This window comes from Parasteatoda tepidariorum, chromosome 10 (assembly GCF_982258835.1).
Source record: "Parasteatoda tepidariorum strain Cologne lab strain chromosome 10, Ptep-v5.0, whole genome shotgun sequence".
In the NCBI taxonomy this organism is placed as follows: domain Eukaryota; kingdom Metazoa; phylum Arthropoda; class Arachnida; order Araneae; family Theridiidae; genus Parasteatoda; species Parasteatoda tepidariorum.
Genome location: NC_141764.1, coordinates 100,945,386 through 100,967,879, shown reverse-complemented (window position 1 = coordinate 100,967,879; position 22,494 = coordinate 100,945,386). Strand labels below are relative to the sequence as shown.

The following is a 22,494-nucleotide window of genomic DNA, read 5'->3' as shown; positions in this document are numbered from 1 at the left end:
GATTAGAAAATACTAACGATTTTTAAAAAAATCTAATAAATATGTTTAGAGTCAGACTTTTCAATTAGTTTATGACATTTCCTTCTTAAAAAAACGCTTAAACTACGACATCTTCTGCTTATCAAAAAGTAATAAGTATAGAAATAATTTAAATTAATTATTAAAATTCGTGATAAATAGTTAAAAATTTAAATACTTTGCGATTAAGGTGTTCTGTATCTAATAAAAGAAAATTCCATTCGAAAAATTTAAATTAATTAATGCATCCCCACATTATTATAACTTAAAATGATGTCCCTTTAATGATAATGAGTTTCCTACTAATGAATATCCATCTGAACAATTATTGACGTATTTTTCATTTTATTGCTGAAGATCTACAATTAAAATACCTTTCGTAAATAAACAAACAAATAAAGTTTTCCTTTACTATACTCTTCACACTTTCTTATGGAGTGAAAAATAAAAACTGAAAAAACTAGTAATGATTCATGTTTAAGATTACAATACACCAAAACAGATAAAGATGATCATAAACAGTTAAAGACACACATTATTACGAACCCAGCATCTTTAACACAGTTTGAACTCTAAGTGACAAACTTTCATAAAACTGCGTCAGATTATTTAAATTATGACTTGAGTACCACTAACAATTTGTTTTAAAAAAACAAATGTATAAACCTCTACTGACTGGATGATAATGATAATTTCTACGAATTTGTTTCGTAAAAATGTATATGACGTATAAAAATGTATGAAATATGTATGCATTTTTTCAACAACTAATAAAAATCATACGAATAAAAACCTTTTTTGCTACAATTTGGTATCCGTTTTTTCATTTAAAAAAATTTTTAATCGAAACCTAAATAGTTTTTTGACAACATTTATTAAAACTGAAAAGTGAAAAAAAACATATTAATGGATATTTTAAAGATACTCAAAATTTCTGATTTAAGAGCAACGACTGTAAATGTTGAACAGTAATTGATTCTAGAATGTTTAAATATCTGTGAAAAATTTTGTTTCGTTCCAGCTTAATGATACTGCTTACTTACATTGTTAAGTTGAAAGTTCTGAGTTTAAGAAATGATACGTTCGACTGCAAAATTTGACAAAAAACAGATAATAAAATAAAATAAAAAGAAAAAACAGATAATAGAATAAAATAAAAAGAAAAACATTATATATATATATATATATATATATATATATATATATATATATATATATATATATATATATATATATATATATATATATATATATATATATATATATATATATATATATATATATATATATATATATATATATATATATATATATATATACATACAGAATTTTGTCAAATTCTCTAAAATATCTCCTAACGTGCGCTTTTATTATACTTTTCTAATGTAATTTAATTGGTTTTTAACATCAAAACATATGCAAATAATGCATACTTAAAACAATTGTTTCACATATGTGTTTTTTAGGAATGCAGAAATATCAATGCAATTCATGTACCATTTCCTTAAAATCTTGGTATCAATGCAAGAATGGTTACTTAAACATTATGCAATCAGTCAATAGAGGCCCTGTTGACTTATGGCAGCAAGAAAGTAAAAATCTGTCTTGATTTTCAAGCGGAGTAAAAACTTTTAAGTTAGGAAACTATATGAAACTGAAAACTGCATTGAACATAGTTCTAAGAAAAAAAGTATCATGGAAGTTTTAAAAATATTTTTGACAATTAAATAGGAAAAATATTAAGAAAGGGGAAAATATCGTAGTACATTCCTACACAACTGAGAAGAGGAGGAGTGGGAAGGGTAGGGTCAAAACATGGAACGGGTCTTCCTTCCCATATAACGTATTCGAGCGTTGCGATCACGAATAGAAATGAAGTGAAATAAATAACAAACGATTAAAAAATTATAAATTCAATATAGTTAAGAGAAAACGATGCATTTATCGGTTTTAAAACTATTTTTATGACAGGGGTGTGCTGCTAAACCCATTAGGTCTGTTGCTTTTATGATACGCTTAAATAAGAAAGATGTAAAAAGCGTCGCCATTTTTACACGATATAGCATTAGAATAGAAACTCGTATTTCTCTATGCTTTTGTGTGACACTTCAGGTAGTTTCCTTTTTAGGAGTTAAATATAAATTTCTTTTTTTTTTTAAAACAACATTAAATATTATTCTTCATTAAGCATTTTTCAGCTTCTTTTCTTCCTCAACCATTTACGATATAACTTAAGTTAATTTTGATTCGCTCATTGTTGTTCTTTGAAATGTGTTACATGAAAATGTTTTGGTGAGATATTGAAAATCAACTGCAGCATCAATCAACAACGGAAGAGTTGAAACACCAAAGGAGTGGGAGGAGAGGAAGGAAAAATGAAAAGGAATGACTAGGATGAACCAACTTATTAGAGAGAGAGAGAGCGAAAAGTAAATAATAGATGAAAAATAGATGTCCTACACGAGATCTTCATATTTCCCGGCATAAACAAACAGAGAATATCATCCCGAATATCTGGAAGAAAAAAAATTAACACATTTAATTATGATGAACACATAAATATATAGGCAATTTATTATGAATTTAACATATCGCCCAAGAGTTCCGTAAAGATCGCACTTGATGTGTGTTAGAATCCTTGTCAAAAAAGTATGCGCATAATATTTATGCAAGAAAAAAGAAAGACGCAATCGAAATCTGAAAAACAGTTTTATTGTCTGGTGAAACTTTTTCTAATAATCCTCTTTCAACTTCTTTTTCTTTCCTCAGACAATCAAATAAGTTTTAATGTTTTCTGTTCTGCCTTCTTCAGTAGTAGTAGACAAAATTTCGATCGCACTTTTGCTTCTTCGTCTCGCTTAAATATTAATGTGTTTCCTAATGCTTAAATATTATTAATGAATTGCGAATTTGGAGAAATTCATTGATGAAATTTAGAAATGAAACGTGAACAATTGGTACATTCAATAAAAAAAACTTTTTATTGGTTTTTATTTAACACTATGGTTGCCTAATTGCCCTCGTTCCATGAGAGACTAGACATTTTCGCTATTTCAAAATTATAAATTATATTTATTTTAGCTATACAATTTAGTTAAAAGAAGTTAAATAAACAATTGAAATTCAATAGTATTTTTTTAAATATTAATAATTAACTGCATTAAAATCTATCATTGCGATTTACTAAATTTTTCTGCTCACAGATCTGCAGTTTTACATAACGCAGAGCATCTTGTCACAGCTTTAAAGAAATCTATTGTGAATGTTTGTTTTGATTTTGTGGTCACAGTTAAAATAATATTCCACTACTTTAGCGTTACGGATTCTTGCAAAATCTCTTACTTTTATGCCTCTATCACACGAGAGAAAAATATGTGCAACTGCAAGTGTAACTGCAAGTGAAATTCCTCCGTTCGGAGTTGCCGAAAGGGTTGCTTAATTGCCTGAACGGTTGCATGAAATTGGGTTACCATATTTTGTTATTTATCTTTACTTTCGGCTCATATTTAATTTTATCATATGATTCTATTATATCATAGTTTCTCAACGATGTTCGTAAAGATGCTGTAGAATATTGATTGATTTTGATTTAATTTTTTACATTTGTATATGTGTTAAGTCTTTTCTTCAGCAGGAAATTAAAATTCTGAAAACTTTATTTCCCCATTAGTGAAGTAGCATAGTATAAAAAGGATTATGATTTCTACCTCATAATATGAGATAATATTAAGATATCATTGAATTTCATGCTGCGTCCCTAAAAAGATAAGGGGGTGAAAGGGGTATGAACTTAAATACTATCTAGAATTTTGACGATTTTTTTACGTTGATTTGAGTGACTAATGTATAAAACATGGTGCGTAGCGTTTTTAAAAAGTGCTTAAAGGTGCTTATTTTTGATTTTCATTTTTTAAAGGCCCTTAAAGGTGCTTTTCTTAATAAGTGTTTTTAAAAAGTGCCTTATTTTCCTTTTTCGAAAAAGAGATTTATGAAAAGGAATGTCGATTTTCGCCACATATTATGCAAAAATGTACTTTTCACATTTTTCTATTTCACGTTTTCAGAATTCATTCGTCCCGCACTGGACTGATCGTTAAGACACGGTTCCCAGCAGATCACCGAAGTCAAGCATCACTGGCTATGGTCAGTGTGCGGGTGGGTGACCACTTGGATCAGTCTGCGTAGGGACCGAGGGTGTGCGGTATGGGTCCTCGTTAAACTGTGCTACCGCAAAGTGCTCAACTTCGCTCGCAGGTCGTCGGGCTACCGAGGCGGGGGTGCCATCCCCTCCGCAGAGGATCAAAATTGTGATGGCATGTCTTCGGATCATCCTCCGGGATGTTTCCCAGACCGTCGCCAATAGCCCATTGTGCAGCTCTAGTGCGACGTAAGTTAACAACAACAGCAGAATTCATTCAACCATGATCAATTTCAGCGTACCGTCAGTCTATAGCGTATGAAAACGCCAATCATTTTACAGGTTTGGTGAAATACTTGCGAGTCCGCATGTGCGTCTAGTGAGCTGGGTTCGGTGAGATTCTTGCTCTCTCATGCTGTATTTTGCAAGATATTCTCAATTTCAGGCTTTATTTTCCACTCTTTGAAATCGAACCGCAAAATCTCTTGATCATTTTTTTAATGGCTAATATAATCAAGAAAACAGTTCTTTGTCAAATTCTAGTTATTTTATCATGATCATGTAAAGTCTGAGAATTATTTTGCATTTTGTCAATTTACCTAGAGCTTTAAAATATTTTTTGAGTGCCTAAAATGTTCTTAAAAGTTGCTTATTTTTTGTTGAAAGATTTGGCTCCGCACACTGTAAAAGCATAGTTTATTTATATATATTTACTATGTAACATGCTAACTAGGCAAGTGCGGTATCATTATCTATGTAAACACTAAATCGAATGAGAATAAAAACAAGCTGTCTGATTTAATAGTTTAACAATTCGAAAATTTATAAAAAGTTTAATGTGTAGAAAGGACAATTTTATGACTTATACCACTTTATGAACTGACATTGCTATCTAATCAAGTAAGGCATTTCTTCAAATTTATTTTTTAAGCTTAATTCAAAAACATAGTCCTTTGAAATAATTCTGTTGAAGAAATGATGGTTTAATGTATGAAATATAAATTTTTGAATTACCTTCCACTCATAAAATATTTATAACATCAAAACTATTAGATCTATCAAATCAATTCTATTTTTTAAATTGAGTCTAAAAAATACATAATAAATAATGTCAGATTTGTCTATACTACAATGTCTCAGAATTTTATTTTCATCAAATTAATTTACATTATATGAAGGGATCATCAATTTTATTCATTTACACATTGCATATCAGGAATATCACTTTTATGAAAATTATTTTTTCCACTTTCTTTTAGTAAAATTGCTTTTTAAATATAAGAGGATTTTCAATGTCATACTTACATTTTATTATTGTAAAATTTAAAACATTCATTATTGGTATAAGATAATTTAATTAAAAATTATAGGATTTATTTTGGGACAAATTTATTGTAATATACAGTATATAAATTAAAATTTATTTATAACTATGAAAAAAAAACAATATTTTATTAAGAACATACTTTTAATGTATCATATTATTTTGTTATAGCCCTTTACGTGTTTTGTTTTACATTTTAAATAATACAAGAATCAATTTAAAAAATAAAACATTTATTGTCAAGTGAAACATTTAGAACATTATTCATTTTTATTTCTTATTTTTTAATTTCTTCCATAAAAACAGTATTACATCTCTTTCCTTCTTTACCAGATAAACCTTACAGGATTATACGAAATATCTGAAATAAAAGAAAGAAATCACTTTTATGATAAAATTTTACCAACACATTATTAGAATAAGGAAGATTAAATGCCATTAATTTGAAATCATTTAAGTCCTTAGGTATCCCTTTTAAACTTATTTTAAGTTTGACAGATATTTTGATTATAGTTCTAAGATTATTCTATACACTAATGAAAGATGGCAGGTGTGTTTAGTTTTGTAGTTCTTATGTTTGGATTGAAATTTGTTTCAAGAAAAATAAATTGTATTTATAAACGAAGACTCTTAAAAACGTAAGTATATTGAAAAATTAGTAAGGTACACTTACATACTTACTGTCATTATAGAAAAGCTAAGTATTAAGAGATAAATGTGAAGTATAAATAAAAAGTAAAGTATCATTAGTTAACTTTGAATAATTATAAACAAAATATTATGCAAATCATCATACACAAAAAAAAAAATAAAAAATAGAAGGGATGAATGTAGAAACAGACAAGGAGATTGGGAATTTGCATTTTTAATAATTAATTTTTATATATAATATGCTACCTTTCTTGTAATACTTTTCAATAATTACTGGAAAATGGGGTAACTTTGTGAGAAACAAGGTAAATATTTACCACACATATTTTCTAACTTGTTTTAAAATGAGATTTTCAAAAATTAAAAGAATTCTTAGGGAAGAATAAAATAATTATTTCACTAATTACTTTTACAATCAACAGAAACAAAGATTAAAATTTAAAAATAAAGAAATATAATCATTATTATATTTTATGTTATAATACTGAAACAAAGTTTGGCGAGTTGCTTGGCGAATATTTCAAAGTAAAGCTTTTCGCCAGTATAATTCTTTACCTATATAAAAATAGAAATTATTTGTATTTAAAGTAATTAAAACTTTGATCGGAACAAATTATAATAAGTTTTAATTTTATTAGCTTAAAATAAATAAATATTTTAAAAGAAAATTTATCGCAAAAATAATGTACTATACTTACCGATACTAAAATCGTGTGCAGGTTCTTGTTATGGTAGTACATCAACTGCATTGAGATGGTCATCTCATAGTGCGAAAGTATTTTTAATGCTTTCATTTTAAATGAAATGTTATTATTAAACTAAAAACTTGTTCCGTCTCATCTATAAAAAAATTTCATCCGATCATCCTCTTCCTAACGTCGCCGCCATTTTTATTTACATTTGTATATGTCATCACATAAAATTGAAACGTCATAAAAAGCAAACGATCTGATTGGTTCATGAAAGAAATTGCCTGAACGGTTGCAGATATTTCGTGCAACCGTAATTTCTATATCACACGATCGATTTTTGGAGAAATTTCACTTACAGTTGCACTTACATTTGCAGTTGCACATATTTTCTCTCGTGTGATATAGCCATTACTTACATAAGTTTGATATACTTTTTCACTGGAGCATTTCCCCAGAACTGAAGCATGCGCACTAGGAGAGCGCATGCGCATCTTACGTACTTGTAATACATGTACGCATACTTGTAATCTTACGTACGGAAGCTAACGAAAATGTGCGAAATCTCCCTATTATAAAAATGCTTTTTACCTCTAGTACTGCGACACCACATCCAATGGCAATGAACAGCATACTTTCATTTCTGAAAAATCCTTCAAGTTTCATTTTACAACCCTGAAACAAAGATGCATAAGTATCGTTAATTTAGATAATTCTTTTAAGAAGACAAAGATGAAAGATACATAGGCTTGGCCACATTACACACAGCAGAGGATAATACACAGAGTGAAACATCCATGCCTTGAGCGCAGAGCCGGATTATACCTTTCGTAGGCCCTAGGCACAGCCGTTTTTGGGCCCTCCCCCACTCCTCCCCTCTTTTCAAAATATATGCTAAAATTTTCTTGTATATTTTTTTTAAATTTTTATTAATATGGATTTTAATTTACAAATTTGTTTATCGAACTTTATCTGCAATACCGACATACTGCCGATATTGCAGTTGATATCGATAATACCATTATGATTAGTTCGATCGATAACTATGTAAACACTTCACGTCAACAATACAACAACAAATCAGCAAAGAAAACAGTGAAATTGATAGTGAGATTAATTACAAGAAATATTTATACTACAAATAGCCTCATAGTTTCTATGATACTACTATGATAACTAAGTGAAGGAAATTAACATTGTCAAAAGTAAATCTTTTGAAATTATGAATGCAGAAGGAATTATGAATGCAAATGCAGAAGGAGAAAGATCTTTCTCAAGATTAAAATTGATAAAAAAATTATTTGTGTTCAACAATGAATTAAGATCGTTTGGCATCGCTCGCACTTATGTCTATTGAATACGACATTTTGCGTAGTTTGAAATTCGACAGCATAATACAAGCTTTTGTTGAATCCAAAAATAGCAAAAAAGGAATATATTAGATCATAAGATTCTGTAAAATAATTTATTACCGAAAAATATTATATTTTTATTTGTATCTTCATTATTTTGTGCAAAATACGCTTGTTGTTTTTAAAGCTAAATTATTTTTGTCAACAAATTTTTTTCTCCCAAGTTTTTCGTAGGCCCCTGAATTTCGTAGGCCCTAGGCACGTGCCTAGTGTGCCTATAGGTTAATCCGGCCCTGCCTGAGTGGGATTCGAACCCGCAGCCATTGGCTTCGCAGTCAGGCACGCAAACCGGCAACTCACTCACGTTCTCTTGTTTTCAAGCTATCATTATTTATTGGTGATTATAGTTACAAAAATTATTTTTAGTCCAGCTTACTACGCGTTTACTAAAGGTTAATAATCTAAAAATAAAAATTTAGCCTTATAAGTTGCCCTGTATTGTTTCATTTCAATAACCTCTACTCGCAATGTAAAAGCTGGTACTATTCGAGCAGGCGTCCCAGCACTCCTGATTGTGTATCTATTCTGGGCAAGAGAAAGCTGTAGTGCAGCGGAGGAAGAACCTTGTATTTAAGGCTGAACTAAGGATTTACGGGAATCAGGGCAAAACTTATGGTGGGCCCTTTTCCAAAGTACAAAAAGACTTATTTCCATATAGTGTCGAATATTTGAAGACCCTTTATACAAAACTTAAGTTTTTATAGCTATAAAGAAATTTTCTGCCATTTTTCTTTCGAAAAACAATAATAAACATTATATTTTTCGGTGAGGAATTTCGATAGAGATTCTCCAGTCCATCTCTCTCTCCCGTGAGTCGTGGCTTTGATGACTTCATTTAATTGCCCATAGAGTGAACATGTGTACCTGGTTTTATCCCATTACTGAAGTATAACCGGGTGCTTTGACTTTTTCTAGAAAAATAATCATTCATACTTATCGTAAACTGGTGTAAATATTAGTAAACAAATGTATATAAAATCAGTAGGAAATATCAGTAAGTAGAACAGCTTATCGATTTATTGTGCGCAACTGAACAAAGAATATCTTGTTTAAATCAAGCAGTTCTTTATTATTATCTTATTTAAAATTTATCTTCGTTAAATCAAACAGTTTCGAAAACTTCGAATGTTAGTCCATTTTCGTAAATTTTGAGCTGTGTCCTTTTTTTGTAAACACAAACGGGATTTTATAATTATTGAGAGCTCTGTTCAGTCTCACCAACGATCCATTAAAATAAATGCATGTTAAAACTCAATGAGTTCACCCTTCACGAACTTTCACTTTTATTCGACATTTAAACTTTTTTTTTTGTTTATATATGCAGGGTGTCCCAAAAATGTTGATAACAAACGTCTCGTGGAGGTTAGACGCATCATAAGATTTGCATAGCTAAGAATAGCACGGGAATTGCATCCTAATATGAACTGTTTTTTCATTGTGCTTTTGAACAGGTACTTTTATTGATTATTACTGAATTATTTTAATTTCTTGTTGTTGTAGAACAATATGGCCCTGGCGGAGATTGTTCTTATTTTCCAGTGGCGCTATCTAGTGGCGCCATTTTCCAGTGGCCAATAATTTAACTTCTGTCACACCCATAGGTCACACCCGTTTATAGTGCGGACCCATCCATTCATTCATCCACAGATCTTAATTTCGACCTGAACCAATTAACGGTCCATCTCCAACTCAGTACACCCAGGGGTATAATTTGTTGTGGCAACATGGAGGACTTTGTGACACTACGGATTTAAGGTGCACCAGTCACCATTTACTACAGGGGGAGTGTTCGGCTGTCTGGATTTGAGTGGCAGGCTGGATTGAGCAGTGCTCTACAAACCAGGCTATACCGGCCCAATTTCTTGTTACTTTATGTTTTCTAAGAATATTATTTAAGTAAATAAAAGTACCGGCTCAAAAGTACCAATAAAAAAAGTTCCACCTGGCGTTTTCGGGTTCTAAGGCAATTCTTAATTATTAGGATGTGCCTCATCTCCTCTTGAAGTGCGTCGTGACATTTACGGTACACTCTGTATATTTAGAGGATTGATCTTTCTCTCTATTTTTATAAATCTCGAAAACGATTCGTCAGGTTAAAAGGGGGTCAGGTTCTACTTTATCTCTCACCTAAGTAATTGCATCATATATTCAAAAACTGAAAATATTCTTCCATTTTTAAGCACCCAAATACATCCTCTAATTAAAAAGTATTGGACATTTTATTAATAGGAATATTTGGTAACAAGGACTGGACATTTATTAATAGGAATAAAAAGTTTTTTTAGAGCAATAAAAGACGACTCTTAACAAGTAGTAAGACATATTCATTTATGAGAAAAAAGGTAATAAGAGTTTACGAAAAATGAAAATTGAATAAATTTGGGATGGTACTTACCGTCTGGTGCCTGTACTGAGAATTGGAGTCCTCCTTCTGACATAAAGTCTCGTTGAGGGGTTGAGGGTTAAGATAAGCGTCTGCCTGTTTAGCATTCTTGAGGGTGCAACAAGTGGGACTGACATTCCTCCCTTCACTCCTCTGTTTCCATATGCTGTCAGAATAGTCACCCCCGTCTCTTACACCGCAGCAGTTGAACTTTGAAAAAAAAAAAAGAAGCAAAATTTTATTCAATCTTTTCTTACATTTTTTCGAACGATAGACAAAAAAGCGGTAAATCGGGTAAATCAGACTAAGCGTTAATAGAAAAGCAGCGCAACAAGATAAAATAAAAAAGAGTGGACGGTATACTTTTAGAACTTCTCGGAGAGTTAATTGTTTCCAGACTGAGATTTTGTTTTCTCCAGCGATCCTTTTTAATGTTTCCACCCAATATTAATTCAAAGTATTTTTATGATTAACTTATTCAAAGTGACTGTTTTGGACGGTGATTTTAACGTAAATATGAATGAGAAAGAAGAAAAAGAATTTAGTCATAAGAAACGTTTATTGACTGGAATTGGAAACCCATTCAGCCTATTGGACGACAAGAGAACTCGATGCAGTTTTTGCAAACCATTACTTGAAATGTTGGCGAGGTTATAAAAATCTATCCAGGAAATAAAATGATTTGACCAATAAACAATTTGTCTCTTTTACACTTAATCATTAGTTTTTTTTGTTGTTGTTCTTTTTTGTTCCTAGATGATTTTTATTATTTTCAATCTTCATTATCTTTTAGTTTACATTACAGGGATCTCTTTCCTATTTCGCGACATCATATCGATGTTATTAAATGTTGCAAGAAAAATAATGTACCTTTGTTTGAGCGAAATCCACAGCTTGTGTAAATTGAATCTCAGAACCATATTTTTGTTTAAGTTTTTCTTTCAGTTTACCTTCCATTTCATTCATCTCCTGAAAACAAAACAAATGTATCATCTTTTGTGTTGACAAAGTTTAAAACTGAGAAGGAACAATACTAATTGGAACACAAATATCATTAAAATGAAACTTTTCACTTAAGTATAAAATTGAATTCTAAGAAATGAAAGAACTTTTTTGGCGATTCCAACGATCCTCGAACTGCCTATGTTAGACTATCGTTTCGTTTCGACGATACGTGATTTCTGACGAAATGCGAATTCCTAGACATTTAGGGAGACTACATCGTTATGAAGCCCTGAATTGCCTTCGTTATACACCCTTATTGCATGCAAGAAGTGCTTCGAAATTTTTATTTGTATTTGAAACCATTTAGCCTGCATTATGGTACGATGTAGAAGAGGGTCCTTCTTATGCGCAATAGGTTTCTTGGTATCGGTTGCGAGGCATACTTGTAAGTTAAGTAATAATTAATAATTCTAAGTCAGCGTAATCTTTTTATTTTGAGCCGTGATGGCTCAGGGGATAGAGCGTTCGTTTTCCAATGCGGCGAACCGGGTTCTAATCCCAGTCGATACGAATTCCGCATCCGGCTTGTACCGAGCACAGTGCTGACGTGAAATATCCTCAGTGGTATCATGGGTTAGAGTCCCCTTGCCGTCAAACTAACCGTGGGAGGTTCTCGTGGTCTTCCACTCCGTGTAACGCAAATTCGGGTTAGTTCCATCAAAAAGTCCTCCACGAAGGAAAATTTCTCCCAATGCTCGATCCAGGAGTCCCCTTGTCTTCTGGATAGGGTTCAAAATTACAATGCTACGAAGTTGAATATTAGTAGCATAAACCCATAAAATCGGGTCGGCAGTTCAACGACGGTTATGAAATAGAATTAAAAAATCTTATGATTATAGTATAGTTTACTGAGGCTCACCAACCCCGATGATTGCTTCACAATGCCTGCTGTTTCTTAGCATGACACAGTTGAAATTATTCAACTAAAAGCATATGTTCTAAAAAGAGCACTTGTTTCGCCATTTCTCACCCTTATGATACCATTAAGATTTATTAATGAATAAAAATCCTTTTTCTAAGTAACCATTTTTTGAATTAAAAGTGTGTTGTTATAACAAATTCGGTGAGTTCGCAACTGTCATTTAATATTTTTTCTACGAACGGATGTGTATTTTAAATACAATATTTGCCTTCATCACTTTGTGCGTGAAGCTGAAAGTTAAGTTCTAAATCATTTAACCCATCTCTTTAAGCACAATTCATAACAGTATATTAATGTAATTCGCACCAACGAATAATAACTGTAAAACGGTTTATAAAGTCAGACAACGATTTAAATAACTTCATCCAAAAATGTAACTTAGAATTACGTTATTCTAACAATAATAAACAATCCTCTTAAAGTAAAAAATGCATAGAAAACAATGAAAAACTGAGACACCATCATTAGATCTTTTTTTTATCTATAGTAAGATTTCCAGTCAATTTGTAATCTATTCGTTTTATTGAGCCTGATTCTGTTGACAAAATCTTTTGCTTCGAACAGAAGGAAAATAGATAATGTTTCAGCTTGAAGAAATGTTCACTCGGAGTATTCCCAGAAAACGGTTTCGTCAAGAATGAAAGAGTTCTGATGTTTGCAGGACTCACTACACACAACTAACTGACGCACACTATCTATCTATATTATATAAAACGCTAATACGTACGTATGTATCAATAAAACCGATGATATTTCTTTTCTCGCGCTGGCAACAGTTTTCATTTTTAATTGATTGGATTCGGCGCGCAAGAGCACGTAGTGAGCATATCATATGTCTAATCGGGTGAATTCTCACCGAATTATCAAAAAAATATCTTCATCGAGGCCGATGCTTTACATCAGACTTTCAGTACTATATCATATTGTTTTACAACACATGGCTTTAGCCCTCTGGTGGGAAAGACTTTAAAACAAAACTTACAAAAATTACTTTTCTCAACAACTGAAATTTAGAATAGTGTGATTAAGAAAAATATGTGAACTGTTTGCAATTTCAAATTAATATTGAAATGCACAGGTTTAGAATTTTCTGCAATTAAAGTTTTCGGAACTTCAGTGTTCAAAAAAGTACACAAAAGCTAGACGTTAAGAGCGTATCCAATGCGCGAGCAAAGCGAGCATCGGATTGCGAAGCAATCCGAAATAAATTGCGAAAGCAGTTCCGGGAGTTGGCGAGCGCCAGCGAGCTGCGGGCGAAGCCTCCTAGTATTATATAAAACGCTAATACGTACGTATCAATAAAACCGATGATATTTCTTTTCTCGCGTTGGCAACAGTTTTCATTTTTAATTGATAGGCTTCGGCGTGCAAGAGCACGTAGTGAGCATCATATGGCTAATCTATATTATATAAAACGCTAATACGTTTTAACTGATAGGCTTCGGCGCTCAAGAGCACGTAGTGAGCATCATATGTCTAATCGGGTGAATTCTCACCGAATTATCAAAAAAATTCTCACAAAATTATCTTCATCGAAGCCGAAGCTTTACATCCGGCGTTCAGTACTATATCATATTGTTTTACAACACATGGTTTTAGCCCTCTGTTGGGAAAGACTTTAAAACAAAACTTACAACAGTTACTTTTCTCAACAACTGAAATTTAGAATAGTGGGATTAAGAAAAATATGTGAACTGTTTGCAATTTCAAATTAATATTGAAATGCACAGGTTTAGAATTTTCTACAGTGAAAAGTTTTCGGAACTTTAGTGTTCAAAAAAGTATACAAAAGCTAGAGACGTTAAGAACGTATCCAATGAGCTGCAAAGTGATTGCGAAGCAATCCGAAATGAACCGCGAAAGCAGTTCCGGGGGTTGGTGAGCGCCAGCGAGCAGGGGGCGAAGCCTCCTAGTGATTGGAATCATAATACCGATTTCATCTTTCTAAATACAAAAATCTAATGATGGTGTCGCAATACTCCATTGTTGTCAATGCATTTTTTATTGACTGAAGAATCACGTGGTGGGATGCAGTTTTCCACATTCATTTTCGTATTGGTTTGGTTGTCATCAGCATAAAACTCATTTAGTATTCTTTTCTTATAAATATTTTTGTGTCCCTAATTTAAAGGTTAACATTTTACTTGTATTGTTGTTATGACGTCTTTTATTTTGTTTGATTTCTAGATGAAGACTTTAGGAGGATTGTTATTATTATCATTATTAGTTCTTCGTTACATTTTCAGATAAGGTTATCTAAATCGGTGTCTGATCTTATTAAACGTTATAATTAATATTTTTGTTGCAAATTACATTAGTATAGCATTGTGAATGTTCGTTATATGATATGGACCATAACTTTCAGCTTCATGCAAAGATGTTATTTAAAATACATCCATCAGTCTGGTAAGCGAAAATATTAATTTACAGTTGTGAACTCACCAAATTCGTAACAACAATACACCTTTTAATTTTAAATGTTTTTTTCAAAAAATGATTACTTAGAAAAATGACATATGTAGATATAAACAGTGTAAGGGAAATAAATATTTGAAAGTGGAGCCACAAGTGTTGTTTTTAGTACATAGATTTTTTTGTAGAATAATTTCAACTGTTTTATGCGTAGATACAGCGATTATTGCGAAGTAATCAGCGGGGTTTGGTGAGCGGAAGCGAACAGAGGGCTTAGACCAACACCTCCTAGAAAAGAGCAGGCCTCAGCACGGGTTACCATAAATATCCTTTAGTAGTCCAAACGTAATGACATATTTCGTATTTTCAACCACTGCGCAGCTTAGTATCCCGAACGCAATGACATCTTTCTTATTTTTCATCTACTGCGCAGTTAACTTCGTCACATCGGACTACTAATTTGATCCGTGATGAGGCCTTCATTCTAGGAGGTGTTGTTTAGACTCCTACAAGAAGAATAAAATTCAAAATAAACCAGCCTAGAGGAAGCGAATTTCTACAGGAAAAAATTCTGTAACCATCAAACCATATGAGTTGTGCGGTACTATTTATTTAAATATTCTTAAAAACTTGAATGAGCGAATGGAACAGTTAAATTTACTCAAAATAAATTTTTTTTTTGTAACTGTGGTGTTCACCTTCAATATAAATAGATTAGTAAGAGATGTTTATCCCTCACCTTATCTTGGAACAGAATCGCTAACACTCCAACAGCCAGTTCAGCAGCAAGAATTATAAACAGGAAAAGGAAGTACTAAAATAAGAAGGAGTCATATTATTTTACTACTGTAATAGTATGAAAAATTTAAAAAAAAAAAAAATATGTTTCACAGCATTAGTTCGTGAGACATCGTCATCAAAAACCAATAACAAAGAACAAAATTTTTAGGAAAATTAATTAAAATGCCCGGTGGCTGAGCGGTCTGATCGCCGGGTGGCTGAGCGGTAGTGCTTCGCGCTGTCGTGCCACAGGTCCCTGGTTCGGTCCTCGGGGCGGGCAAGGGTGACTCAGCCTTTCATCCCTTCAGTGGGTCGATAAATGAGTACCAAGCATGCTTGGGAACGAAACACTGGGGGTTCCGCGTTCGGCTGACCACCTGACCGGAACATCTGCTCCTGCACAGGTCAAGAAAACTGAGAACTGGGCACAGTACGCCTTGGCCCTCTTGGGCTGTCGCACCGCTGAGTTTTTTATAATTAAAATAAGAAATTATGGAATTTGAAAGCATTTGTTTAAAATTTTGTTAAAGTTTCTTCCTGTTAGTAAATGCGTCTTACGAATTTTGTATTTTGTTTTCGATAAAAAATTGTTCTCTTAATAGAATTTCTTATTTAAACATCTAAATCGAATAAAAAGTTTTTCCAACATTAAGAAAAAGGCGTAACTCTTACATTCTTACGTCGAAAGTTAGGTTATAAATTCAATAACATTTGAATGTGCTTGTCATTTATGCGTCATTGTAGATTTACTCGAATCTTTGTAACCAATACAAAAGGATGTCGGAAAAAAGGGTCAAACAATAAACGCTCTTTTTTTTTAATGAGAATATTCTAAAACAGGGTGTCCAAAAGACGGATACAGCAGTTTCCCTCAGGTCAGAGGGATTTCGAATGTTTGGACTTTTTTTAATAGTTACGATTTTTGAAAACTGTATCATATTTGCATGTAATCAATTACCCATTATTTTTTTCGATGTTATCTTCTATTATTTTTAGGATATATTTAGGTGAAATATTAGTGGGAAAACTGCAAAATTTAAAAAGTATGTACAGTTGGCCAAAAGAAAGTAAAAAAGAAACGAAACACCCTAAATAACTTTTGATATAATTACCGGATTTTCACGTTCGAAAAGACAATCATAATGGCTCAAAGGGGTGAACTCGAGTATGCTAATCAGTGCAGAAGATATTTTAAGTAACGAAAACAGATACAACAAACGTACTTTCTCTGAATCAACACACCTTTTTTTCCCCGAATGGATTCGGATTTCTGCCCCCGAAAACAAAGGGGGTAGCTGCAATCTGGAAAATGGGATTCGTACAGTTTGATCAGGACAGTGATCCAAAGTTTGGGCAACTTAACGTTAATTTTACTCTTTGCGTATTTCGCCATACCTCGAAAATTTTTAAAGTTAATCAAAAAATTTCTTCGTGCTTCCGCTTCTCCAGTTCAGGCAACCCCTTCTGAAAGACAGCTGAAGATATTAGTAATAAGTCATAAATCCAACGTACAGTGCGCAAAATAAAAAAACGGGCGGCCCTAAATAACTTTTGATCTAATGATAGGATTTTCACGTTCTAAAACTAAATTTTAAGGGTTTGAAGTGGCAAACTCAAACATGATAATTAATTAGTACAGACGATATTTTAAGTTACGAAATCAGACACATAAATGTACTTTAAGACACATAAATATACAAATGTGCTACTCTAAATAAAACGTATCTTTTTTTTTCTTCACGGATTCAATTTTTGGATGCAACAAGCCGCAATCTGGGAAATAGGGTCCTAATACATTAGTCAGGATAGAGCATCAAAGTTTGAACCCGTAATGTTAATTTTACTTATTGAGTTTTTCGATATATCTCCAGAACTTTTTAAGCGAACCGAAAACAATTTTGCACACAATTATAATTTTTTTTATATAAAGATAATTCCAAGCAAAAAAATCTTTGGTAAATATTTCTTATTATTATATTCAATTATGGTCGAAACAAATTTGAATCGTAAGATGTGTAATTTTTTACATCATTTTAAAGAATGTAATTTCACATGGCAAAGTGCAACATTTCAGCAAAATCAGTCGAATAGTTTCTGAGAAATTGAATTTCAGAAGAGCCAGATACTTAAAATTCGATCGATTTTGCCATCTAAATTTACATTCCTTTGAATCTTATATCTCACAATTTAATCTTACAATTTAAATTTGTTTCAACCATAATTGAATATAATAAGAGGAAATAAGAAATTTTTACCAAAATTTATTTTCAAGTCAACAACAAGTCAAGAGACAAGTCAGAAGGGAGAAGACTTACCACAACCAGCATGCACTTGTTTTCCTGCATAGCACCACAACATCCAAAGAATCCGACGATGAAGACTAATCCGCCGATTAAGATGAGAGCAAATGACAGGTACTGCAGATTTGAGTACTTGTAGTAGTCGTCTGTACTGAATAATCTGAAGAGAGTAGTCTTCTCTTCTTCTATGAGCATATAAATACCGAAGGCTATCAGGGCACATCCTGAAAGCTGACAAAGACAGTTAGAATAAAACAAAAAAATAATGTTTAATTAAATCGTAAAACAACCAAAACTAGAGAAAAGTAACAGACAGTATGATATCGATAAACCTTGCCCACAGTCAAACAATGGTATCCAAGACCACCTAATTATTAAGAAAGTAGAATATTCTGCTACGCTTAATTTTACTTTCATACTTTCGGAAGGTGGATTATTCTACTACTATAACTATTTCAACTTTCATAGTTTCTGGAAGTAGAATATTCTACTACCCTTAATTCTACTTCCATACTTTCAGAAAAATAGAAAATACTATTACACCTAATTTTATTTTCCTATTCTCTGAGAGTAGTATATTCTGTTGTTGTTGTTGTTGTTGTTACTCATCTGTAGGAACTGTAGGAAAGCTTACTGTAGGAAAGCTTACACAGGATCCAGAAGACCTAGTCTCATGAGAACATCGAAAGTCTTTTCTTTCTCAACCAACAGTTGCCTCCAGGAGGTGTCTAAGCAACTAAGAAGGCTAGCAGGAAAAGAAGAGATAGAAAGTTTTTTCCATTTTGAAATTTCATGCAAAGTGACCACTTCTGAATCTTGCCAAAGCCGATGGTAGAGTCCTGGGGTTTCTGCATTACAGATAATATTCTACTGCACCTCATTCTACTTTCATACTTTCTGAAAGTATTTTACTATAACTACTACAACTTTCATACTAGCAGTCACTTTTCAGTAGTCTGACTATCAAAACTAGAAACCGAATCAATCCTCAGAATTACGTTCAAAACTTATCGCAATAGATGAAGGTCTCAAAGCTGCAATACCTTACACCGCCTACAATAACATCTGGATTTTGACTGATAGTCGCAGCTCCATCCCAGCTCTATCTATTCAGATGGATCTATCCCATAGCTATTATCTCTCCATCTGAAAAACTGGGAAACAATATCTGATAGAGACCCAATTTCAATTTGATCCTCCTAAAACAATTCTCATTTTGCCACGATGTATATTTGCAGTGGATACATTCGTATGTTAATATTAGGATTATTTTGCTAAAGAACGAGCTGGAATAGTTTGTACCCTTGACACACTAATATTTCTGGAAATCAGTTCAAGAGTAAATTATTTGCTGTTCACTCTTCCTCGCACTCTACTCCTGCACACGACTGGTACAGTGGTAAACAACCCTTGAGCTACTCTGAAGTTTGAGGATGACTTTGATTGCACTATCAAGTGGTCACTCAAAGTGTCTTAGATATTTATTAGTATTTCCAATGGTCAGAGTTACAGAAGGACCTCTACATCACAAAGGCGAGGGGGAGCAAATGAGAACATAAAGAAAAGAAAAACTTAACAGGCGTGGCGAGAAAAGTCTATGAACTCAACCACTCAGACTCACGGGAGGTCCCTTGCGAGGCTGCAACGGTCGCACAAAGAGGTGTCTTTTAGTGCCGGGCAACGGCAAAGGTGGTCTGCATCTGTTTATTCCTGAAGGTCACAGAGTAAGAAGAAAGGAGCCTGTGCAACATGAATTAGATGAAGATCTTTAAGGAGGCATTCGTGTCCATTGGCTAGTCGAAACTCGGCGACTGCTTTGCGTCTTGACCGCTTAGGGAGATCTTGGATAATATTCCACCAGATCTTTCCGGAATTTCTCTCTGTGATTTGATTTAAAGTAAGATCCTTAGTCTTTTTCTTGATTAGGCGCATAGCGATGTCAAGAGGGACAGCTTTTCTTGATGTTTGTAGGATGGAAAATCCCTGCTTTTCAAGGTTGTCTGAAGACTAGTTACGAGCTAGTCTTTGATATAACAAGAGTAAAAAGATCTTTCCCATCTGAGGATATACTTAGAATTCCATCATCTCCTCACCTTCCTGAGACTTGACAGAGAAAATTTAAAACAAAGACCTCTTCTCGTTTCGAATTTTCTGAACTGACTCATGAAGCTGGTCTAGTCAATAGGTTAGTCCAGTTAAGCAATAACAACACAGTCCCACTTTCTGGAATATTCTACTACTCCTAATTCAACTTTCATATTTTCTAAAACTAGAATTCTCTACGTCACATAATTTTATTTTCATAATCTATTAAATTAGAATATTCCAGTAATCCAAATTCTTTCCTATTTTTTTAAAAGTAGAATTCCTTTCTTCACCTTATACAGATTTCATACTCTCTGAAAGTAAACTATTTTACTAGATCTAATTCTACTTTCTCATTCTCTTAAAGTAGAATATTCTACAGCACCTAGTTCTATTTTCGTTATCTCTTAAAGTAAGATATTCTACTGCGCATTTAATTCAATTTTCACACTTTTTGAAGGTAGAATACTCTGCTCCTCTTAATTCTATTTTTCTACTTTCTAAAAGTAGAATTCTACCACGCCCACGCCTAATTCCACTTTCAAAATTTCTGTTGGCAGAATATTCTACTAAACCTAAATTTCACTTTCATAGTTTCTGAAATTAGAATATTCTGCTACACCTAAATCTACTTTTACGCTTTCTGAAAGTAGAATACTCAACTTTAGCCAATTCCACTTGAATATTTTTAAAATAATCGAGGGCCTTGGTTAGTTTTTTGTTAATCTTCCAGACCAGTACAAACTGCTGATACCTAGATAGCATTTTCATGTACATAAAACTTCATAAATTATCATTTGTTATTATTATTTTTGAGAAAAACATTACACGCAATGTAACATTAAGTCTAATATTTGATTAATAGTATTTGTGCAATTCAAAAATGTATTATATGAGGTTTCTACACACGTCATTTGGCGACGCTTTAGGAAAGTTAAAACCGTTTCAAACTGCACTATCATGAAGATAAGAAAGATGTATGCTTACCCAGAATATAAGATTGAAAGCGATGAGTACACCTTTGGCACATTTGGCACCACAGCTGAGAGCCATTTTTAACCTCGCTTGATTTCCTTACCTCTCAGCAAAATAAAATAACACCTGAAACGGAAAAAAAAAGAATATTATTTTTGATATAAAAATTAAGGTTTTTGACGCATTTCACATATTATGTATTTAACACGCCTAAATGTTTTTCAAACATCAATAAATAATTGAAAAAAAATATTACCAAGTATATTCTTTCTTTTGCAAAATAATAATAATAAATAAAATAAAATGAATCAGACAAATATGAAGTACTCTCTCTTATATTTCGTCATTTATGTTCTCGCTTTCAATGTCATTCAAAAATAAATAAGGTTATATTCGTAATGCTAAACAGTACAAAAAAATTATTCCTTTAAACTTTTTTAATATGAAAAATAAATTACAAAACATTTTCGAATTTAATAATTATCCATGATTTATATTTTTGCTAGAAGATATCAATAAAAAGCTAGAAGATATCGATATCAATAAAAGAATAATAGTTTTATTTTAATAAGTTAACTAGTTCTGATCACACACAGGTTTAATGTGTTCTCCGGATCGTGAAATACTTTTTTTTATGATTTTTTTGCTTAATTCAAGATTTTATAATATATTCTATTCAGTTTGGAAATTAGTTTCATATAACAAACTGCATTTACTTAGTTTTTACATAACACTAAAGAGCTAATATTTCACGATTAATTTAATTTTTTAATGTGCGTATATGTTTACTATAATTCTCCAATCATTGGCACGAATTCCAAAATACGAAATGCTAATAGTGGGTACAGAATTTTACTTAGTTACAGTAACAGATTTGTTATTCAAGCGTTTGAAATACAATACGTGTGTTAAAATCTTAAATTCTTTTTGCAACTTGTGATATTTGTGTTTGATGAGTCCACATTCACTTACCTTCATGGAACTGGCAGCGAAAAAGAAGACAATGTTTCCTGGCTCGTACCCCCCCCCCCCCGAACATCACTGGTACCAGAGCACCCGTCCAGGAGGTGCACTCAACATTCGGTGCAACCGCAAGGATCAGACGGCGCTTACCAGCAGCCACCTTAAGTCTCTTTCTTTCGAGGGTAGTGTTAAAATCTTCCCAAACTGCCCCAGGTGCCACAACATGCAGGCTTCTCCCCAACATATCCCGGACGCGACTTTACACATTGTCGACTCCCGGGCACTTCTTTGGCACCGTATTTTGAAATTCGCCAATCTTACATTCGCCAAGTCGGGTTTCAAATTTTCTCGCGAAAATCTTCGAATATTAATTCGCGCATGTTTCACTTGCGACATACGATTTAAAAAACGCATGAGTGAACATGAGGTGTGAATAA

The 22,494-nt window shown here is 32.6% G+C and overlaps 1 protein-coding gene and 1 long non-coding RNA gene across 2 annotated transcripts in view; both read right to left on the bottom strand.

The window, feature by feature from the left end:
- Window positions 1–2,160: 2,160 nt before the first annotated feature.
- LOC107438417 (CD151 antigen-like) overlaps window positions 2,161–22,494 on the bottom strand; it is a 44,606-nt gene continuing 24,272 nt past the window's right edge. The window contains exons 2-8 of the mRNA XM_016050708.4: window positions 21,107–21,220; window positions 18,050–18,265; window positions 15,694–15,768; window positions 11,486–11,584; window positions 10,628–10,825; window positions 7,412–7,495; window positions 2,161–2,532 (exon numbers count right to left, since the gene is read on the bottom strand). Coding sequence (XP_015906194.2) covers window positions 2,488–2,532; window positions 7,412–7,495; window positions 10,628–10,825; window positions 11,486–11,584; window positions 15,694–15,768; window positions 18,050–18,265; window positions 21,107–21,172 — 783 coding nt within the window. The 5' untranslated portion in view covers window positions 21,173–21,220 and the 3' untranslated portion in view covers window positions 2,161–2,487. The remainder of the gene's footprint in view (window positions 2,533–7,411; window positions 7,496–10,627; window positions 10,826–11,485; window positions 11,585–15,693; window positions 15,769–18,049; window positions 18,266–21,106; window positions 21,221–22,494) is intronic.
- Window positions 5,696–7,214, bottom strand: LOC147803167 (uncharacterized). Its single transcript, XR_015430019.1, has 2 exons — window positions 6,830–7,214; window positions 5,696–5,841 (listed from the first exon to the last, which is right to left on the bottom strand). It is a non-coding gene; the product is annotated as an uncharacterized LOC147803167 (long non-coding RNA).